Here is an 8129-nt window from a genome sequence, read left to right as displayed (position 1 = left end):
TTTAAAAAAATTTCCCCCCCCCCCCCTGAGCATCTGAAAATGCCAGCAAACCAAATCAACAAAGCATATAAATTGTCCGCCTTGAGAGAACAATTCTCATATGCTTATGCACACAAAATAAACATTTGTTAACAAAAACTGGAAGAATGAACTTACCCTTCGGTCATTCTTTGCATGAGACTGGCGAAGAAAGAACCTATGACAAAATATTATTGCTGTAGCAATGGTTACCTGGGGACTGCATAATAAAAACAAAAACAACAATGGACTCAATATTAGTTTGAGATAATCGAATAATTGATCGAGGATAGCTAGAGACAAAGAAAAGCAAACTGAAAATTCTTAATTTCTCTCTAAGAAAGATAAACAATTTGGGTAACACTCTCGGGTGTCCCCAACGGGACAACTTGGGTTAACACTGTCAAGACCATCACTTCTGAAATTTGGTCTAAAAGAAACATAAGGATCTTTGAAGAAAAGCATTTCATACGGCAAAAATGGTTTGATTAAGTCAACATTAAAGTTTCATTTTGAGTATTCTCAAAATGTTACTTATACAAATTGGGGGTACTAATTTTTCCCCTAGCTTGTTTCTTTTATTCTTTCGATATATATATAGGGCAAGTGTTGCACCCACATCAAATTCCCATAAGTGCAACAAAGTGAAGTCAGAGATGAGTTGATTTTCCTCCATGAGAAATTTTTTACATTGCAAAAAGCACCTTCCGTGGCCCTAAAAATATAAGACAACAAAATAAATGGAAGAAACATGTTGAAAAGAGCCAAGCTTATCACGGGGAAGATGGTGAGAGAAAGAGAGGCACAGAAGGGGTGTAGGAAACAGGAAGCCGCTTAAAACAATTCAATAAAGTTATTTGTTGATATAAGAAAATCAATGCATTGTCTTTTCCATTCTTAACATCGAAATCAGACAACAGAAAAGGATATAGAGTGCATTTAATGTCTCTCATTAACAACAATTGGAAATATATCAAAGCAAGGAGTGAATGGAATAGGTTTCTCAAGAAGGATCTAAAAATGGCGAAACAACGGTTAAAAGAGGAAATGCAAGAAAATGCAGCAATAAAACCGAACGCCTTTCACTGAGGAAACAGAACAGAAGGCATAAGCCGTAAAGCAAAAAAACATTTAAAGATTGTTAGAACACTCACACTTTAAGTCTCATTCCCAAATCTTGGAGAAATGTACAGTATGATTTGCGTAGATATGCCTCCTTTTTCAAGTCAATCCCATCTTGTTTAGAAGGAGAATTTTCTTCTAATTCCCTCCTAGAAAAATACCATTGAGAACCATCCTCCAACCCATCCTGTGAGTGTTTCGAATCACTATTTTCATACATCGCCTGATGCGACGGATCACTAGATGATAAATTCTCCATATTCATATCCATATCCTGTTATTCAAGATTCATAGACAATGACAGCTTATTCAGGAAAACTGGAAGTTAATTACACCAAATTCAGTAATTTAGAAATTATGATCATAAATCTGCAAGACACAATTGAAACCAAAATATATGATGATAATATAGTATAGGGCAAGCAGCCACAGTTCAAAACCTTGACTCTAACATATCACAAAACTGTTTCTCTCGGAACAAACTTACAGGACAGTATATCCCCGTGTAAAGCTTACTAAGATGAAAACAACAGGGCTCATCAAATGCCCAACAATTGCGTAGCCAAGAACAAATACAAGGGCAAATGTGTAACCCCAACACCCATGGCCAAAGAAACATTTGATTGCCACCCTCCCATGAGTTCGACAAATCTTTCCAGTAAGTTCCGGGAAAGAACATTCAAGAGAACCCCCAAAATTCCAAGCAAGACAACCAGAAATCACAAAATAAATCCCAAACTAAATTTCAGATTCAAACGAACAAAGATTGCGTAAACAAACGAATAGGCTCGATTACATACGAGATTGATGGACAAGTAATCAAGCTTACAGAAGTACCGCGCAATGATGCGATTAACATTACCTTTTTAAAGTGGCAAAAGAGCAGAAAAGAAGTGGAGAAATTGCAGAAACTCGAGAAATTGGTGCAATACAGAGAGATAAATTAAGGGGGTGGGGAAATGAGAGCTGGTGAAAATGCCCAGAAGAAAAAGAAGAGATTTTGGCAATGGTTGGTTAGGGTTTATGAGGAAGATGGAATGAAAAGCAGTCTGAACAGTGAGCTAAGCTCAAAAAAATGTGGGTGCTTCGGCCCTCTCCATTTTCACGCTGCTTTGTACGATGGGACGAATCCCCCAAAAAAAAAAAACAAAAATAATTTTGATGATGACGATAATAAATATGCTATAAATTGATGGTTGGTTTCTGTATTTTATGTGTCACACTCATAAAACTTTATTTTCGAATTAATTCCTAAAGTTTTCATAATGTATAATAAATTATACAAAATGCCACCTACTTTCACTTTTCGTTTCCATAGTAACTCTAACCCTTCAAAAATTCCATTTAATCTTTTTTTATCTTTTAAAAATAAGTTAAAAAATATTAAAGGAATAATAATATTCGGTCGAAATTTATATTTCTATTCTCGATAAAACAACGTTCTTTTCTTCAAATGTCAACTCTTCAACAAAATGGTTGTCTTCTTCGACAAACGTCAATCAACCATCACCTTCTTCTTCGGGTCTGACTCCACCTTTCGATCCTTCCATTTCAACTCCAACATTAATTCCTAAATTACGTGTGTGTCACATTTGTAAAATAAATACTTGAATTCCTAATATGGGTAGGTAATGGTATTAGAGCTCGACAGTGGGCGGACGTTAGGCCTCCAAGTGGGGTAGATTGTAAGATTCCACTGTATTCTTTATAAGGTGTGAAAGTTTATCCCTAATAGACGCGTTATGTGAGGCTAATGATAACGTAACGAGTTAAAATAAACAATATCAACTAACAGTAGACTTGGACCGTCACATAAACTAATTAAAATACATAGGCACGAAAGACAATAAATTATAATACTATGTCAATAATGATTCTTCATTTCATCCGTTGCTTCTTCACCAAAAGAAGGAAGAGATTTCTTTTGATTGCGTAGCCGTAAGCTTAGCCTATTCCCAATGCCATCCATCTCTCCAACTCCAAGCAATTCATAACATCTTTTTTGCTTGCTTAGCTTTGGTGTCAAAGAATAATGGTGTCATGTTACACGGAAAAATATATAAATAATGGCTACTTACCTCCACGATCCTGGTTGTCTTCGTAAAGATTCATGAAACTAACTAAGAAACTGTAACAGCTTAAGCCCACCGCTAGTAGATATTGTCTGCTTTAGCCTATTATGTATCGTTGTCAGCCTCACAATTTTTAAAATGTGTTGACTAGGGAGAGGTTTCCACGCCCTTATGAAGAATGTTTCGTTCTCCTCTCCAACTGACGTGAGATCTCACAAAAACAAAACCCACGACAGAGAAAGATAGGAACATAGCAGAGACACAGGTACATGAAGGAGCAGAGAATTAACAATTCATTCAGTTGTTATCATACAAGTATTTGTTCTTCCCAATTTCATCAAATGTGAAGCTTATGTGCTGCTGAGTCTACCATCAATCAGTGGCGGACAGCGGCATATAATAGTATATACCATCTTTTCTCAAGAAACAGAAACAGGTTTTGAACATTATATACCAGAGATGTCTTCCATATCCAAGACGGGATCTCCATTTCTGATAACCACCCAGAAATTGATGTTGTACAGCAGACACATAATTCAAACCAAACCAAAACGCGTCAGCTGGAGCTTTGTATAAAATCTTATGTGCAAAGCTTGCTCATCGATCAGATCCACGGTGATAATTTTGCGTCTGACCAACTGCACATTACATAGGTCTGAAGGTCTCAACAGTACTGATCTTAAACAAATGAACTTCCAAATCCACGAAGCTCAGAGTTGCTCAGTGTTTCGTCTTTCTATCAAGACAGCAAGGCATTTGATTGTTATAATGTATATTCAGTTCATTTCACAGGTTTAACGCCAACGGTTCTGACACGAAAACGAAATTGAGGTCCCGACTCCTCTTCATCATCATCATCGTCTTCACTGGAATCGTCCTCAACTCTATCCCAACGTGCATAGTCTAAAGTCGAGTGTCCTTTTGGTTTTGGGATCGTTTGCCAGCCATTGGGACCTACGTCGGTCGTGCCCTTCTTGCTCTGAGCTTGAAGGACAACAACTTCACTTTTTGTGGTGTTTTTCACCTCAGCTTTCTGATTGCCCCTTTTTTCATCAGATAATCCACTGTCGCCCCGAGTTGTCTGGATAAGGGTAGTTTTTATCAAATTGCAATCGTGCTCAGGTTTCTGTACCTGAACAATACTTGGAGCTATAACATTTCCTTTTCCCTCATTGCACTTCTCATTGGCTGCATAGTCATTGAACTCAACATCATATTCTTCTTCATCCTCTTCTTCAAACTCTGCTTCTGATTCAGGTATTGGAGCAAGTGACTTTCCTTAAGCATAAAAAAGATCCATTACTGATGGCCGCAAGCACAATTGTATACAATCAAGTTGAAGATTAATGAATAAGATCAACAAAAACCCAGAATCACATTGGTATCTTGCAGCAATACAAAAAAAAAACGAACCCTGATACAACTTGTTCGTCAGGGCATGATTCAATTAACGAGATCAAATATGAATACTATAACATAATAAGCAGCATCAAACAGTAATGTCTACAGCTGAATTCTTCATCAACATGATCAGAGAACAAACAGTGTGATAAGGAAGAAGTAGTAAGTACATACCAATTGCGTCTTGAGACGAGTTTGAAGATTTTGATAAACTTCTGATGATGGGTTCAGTTCTATAAGTCTGTTGACATCAAACAGAGCAGAATGGTATTCCTTGAGTGTGACAAGAGTCTGGGCACGGAGCATTAGCGCTCCAGTGTGCTTGTGATCAAGTTCAAGAACCCACGTACATTCTTCTGCTGCCTAGAATGGAACAATAAGATTATAAGGAATCAAACTCCAATTCAATACGGAATAGAAATCAAATACACGAAGGGGAAAAATCACACTACAAGCGAAGGATTATAATCCTAGAATCAGTGATCGATTCGATTATTTGAAAGCATATCTAGACATATCAGTTTCAATTAACGAAATGCAAGTCCAATCCCGGTAAAAACGCGAACCGCTTCGAATTCGAAATCAAATCAACAGCAATAACAATTGTTCTTCAGGAATCATCACACCAGTACAAAAACCCCCAAATAAAAATAGTGGGATCATTACGCACCTTCTTAAAATCATGAAGTTTCAAGTGACAAGCAGCTCTGTTACTATGCAGCGCAATCCTCTGGGACTTGGTCTTGGCCATGGCAAGTGCTTCAGTGTAAAATCTAAGGGCATCGACATAGAGCCCCTCACGGTACATCTGGTGGGCTCGCTCAATTTTGTTCAACGGTGCAGTAGCCGCAGACATTTGAATCAAATCGTACCGTACAAAACCCCAAATTAAACGATGAAATCGGATGGAGCTCGCGATCAGAGTAACAGAAACGGAGAAGAAGGAAGGAGAAATGGCTCCCGCGGCAGATAGCAGAACGAGTACCTCGTGATATGCGAAGCTTCGAGGAGGAACGAATAATGGACAGATCATAGACGTGATTGATATGTTATTATTCATTTATTCCAATTTTCGTTTTATTTTTTTTTTATTTTTAATTTTTAAAAAATATTTAAAACTGATGGGAATAGATGGGATGTCGTGATTAAAATCCCGCCCACCATCGTGGGCCCCACTTTCTTACTACATTTGTGTTCATATTGCCTTTCATTATTTTCTTCAAATCGACAAAATCAATCTCCACCGTTCCTTTCACTTTTCCTTCTTAAACGGACGGTCCTTATTCAAACGAAAAAACATATTTATATTATTAAAAGTATCACATTTCCCATGATTAATAATAATAATAATAATAGTGTTGTTATGTGTTGGGCCGTGTTGGTGTTCGGCCCATGGATCCAACTTAGCTTAATGGGCCGACAAAGTTGGCCCACTTTAATATCGCATGGGCTGTTTACGTGACTAAATTTAAATATTAAATAAAATTTTGATACTATAAATATTCGAGTAGAGCTTAATCGACAAAAATATCCCAATAAAATTCTAAATTTTGATTTTATTTTTTATTTTATATATAAGAAAATAAGATCAAGATTATGAGTAATTAAAAATTAATCAAACCAAAAAAATCTTAAAAATTAATTTTAATTAACATACGAAATATATTAATTAAAACTCTAAATTCACATTATTATATTTATCAATATTTTTAATATATTTTTTTTAATCGAAGTACTTGAATTAATTTAAATACCAAGCATGATTATCATGCATTTTTAATTGTTTATAAATTCTTAATTTTTAAAAAAGTTTTTTAATTGACAAAAAAATAATAATATTTTAAAAATAAAACCATCTAGAACCCACTATTCAACGCTACACCAAATACGTGTGGAGATGATTTGAGTCAAAATAAACCCTTTAATAAATAATAAAGTCAAGTCAACATCTTGACCCATCACCAAACACAACTTATGTTGACTTTCCACTTTTTAAAACTATATAACTGAAATAAACTGTGTTTCACTAAATATATATATATATATTTTTTCTTTTGTATATATATTTTTTTTATATTAAGAGGTCAAAGGTTTGAATCTTACTGTCTCAATTATTAGTCATTATAAAATAAAAAAATCAGGACTTACAAGAGACTAAATTAGTCAACTCTCGAGTCCAATCAAATCGGTCTTTACTACCACATTTCAATGGTCAAAATCCCACAGGCCAAATCGTTGAATAATTCAAACCACGACCCTTTTTATTGAACCTAATTAAACCTTCGCTTTCTTAGGTTTGTTGTAATTAAACTTTTCTTTCCTTTCACACGCTAAAATATACAACATTTAAGCGTCCATGTGGCCTTTGTGAGGCTAAGATAATTGGAGAACAAACCTTGTTGCCCTTCATTAAATATGCAATTAATGGCGTATACCTTTACGGGTCATTCAAGTTGGATATTTCATTAAATACTAAACGGGTCTCTCTATTTTCTTCATCTCACTACTTAACTAGAATTTCATATATTATATGTGTTGAGTGTCAAACACGATCGTTTTAACTATCTATTTATTAATGTACGAACCCGACCCATATGAATTCACTCAATCCACATATAGTCAACGAAAAAATTAATATACGATGCCTACGTTAGTAAAAAAAAAAAATTATATGAGCTAAGTGGCTCTGGACATGATCGCCCAATGGGTCTATTGAGTTCGAGCTCAAGTTCGTGTTCTTCTTTTAATTTTTTGACATATTTTGTCTAGGTCTAATTATCAACAACACTTTAACCGTCAAAACCCACCACTAGCAGATATTGTTCTATTAAACGTTTTCGTTATGGGTTTTTACTCGAGTGGTCCTTTTTGGACTTTCCCTTCCGAGCTTCTCCTCAAAATTTTAAAACGCATCTGCTAGGGAGAAGTTTTCACGCCCTTAATCGACGTGGGATCTCACCTCTCGTAGACTCTAGATTCTATATTTTAAGACCAAAAGAAGGGTCGAGAAAATTCAATAAATGCATATAGTCAATGGAAAAAAAATGAGCCACAAAAGTAACAAAAATTGAGACAAATAGGAATGGTCAATGGCACTGCCATGTAACCTACGGCGAACTTGCAGCATCAGCTTCCCAAACGGCACCGTTAGATGTGACAACTCTCACATTATTAATAAGTAAATTAAACATAGGTCAATATAAAATTAGTATAAAGTTTTGATAATATTCATATGATTATTTTTTTATACCTAATCCGTACAAGTGTCCTAAAAATGAAAGAGGCTTATTAAATACAATATAAAATGTTAATACCAAAAACATAGACTAAGATGGCCTACCAAGAAAAACAGTCATGTTGGACAACAAGACAAAGAGTGTTAGCCGACCAATAAATTCAAACATCATCCGTACGACAAAGGATTTCAACACATCCACCAATAATTCTTTTTTTTTTTTTTTTTTTTTTTTTTTTTTTTTTTTTTTTTTTTTTTTTTTTTTTTTTTTTTTTTTTTTT

At 35.2% G+C, this 8129-nt stretch overlaps 2 protein-coding genes across 2 annotated transcripts in view; both read right to left on the bottom strand.

Annotated features, from left to right (window-relative positions):
* Positions 1–2281, bottom strand: part of LOC111448327 (cyclin-T1-3-like) — a 7284-nt gene extending 5003 nt beyond the window's left edge. The window contains exons 1-3 of the mRNA XM_023087843.1: positions 2003–2281; positions 1173–1414; positions 157–238 (exon numbers count right to left, since the gene is read on the bottom strand). Coding sequence (XP_022943611.1) covers positions 157–238; positions 1173–1411 — 321 coding nt within the window. The 5' untranslated portion in view covers positions 1412–1414; positions 2003–2281. The remainder of the gene's footprint in view (positions 1–156; positions 239–1172; positions 1415–2002) is intronic.
* Positions 2282–3478: 1197 nt separating this feature from the next.
* On the bottom strand, positions 3479–5626 carry LOC111448334 (tetratricopeptide repeat protein 12-like). The gene is made up of 3 exons (XM_023087854.1): positions 5284–5626; positions 4788–4976; positions 3479–4485 (listed from the first exon to the last, which is right to left on the bottom strand). Exons 1-3 carry the CDS (start codon positions 5467–5469, stop codon positions 3994–3996), a joined length of 867 nt encoding a protein of 288 aa, XP_022943622.1. The 5' UTR covers positions 5470–5626; the 3' UTR covers positions 3479–3993.
* Positions 5627–8129: the final 2503 nt, after the last annotated feature.

This window comes from Cucurbita moschata, unplaced genomic scaffold, assembly GCF_002738365.1.
Source record: "Cucurbita moschata cultivar Rifu unplaced genomic scaffold, Cmos_1.0 Cmo_Scf00010, whole genome shotgun sequence".
Taxonomy (NCBI): domain Eukaryota; kingdom Viridiplantae; phylum Streptophyta; class Magnoliopsida; order Cucurbitales; family Cucurbitaceae; genus Cucurbita; species Cucurbita moschata.
This window is presented reverse-complemented; position numbering and strand designations above follow the sequence as displayed.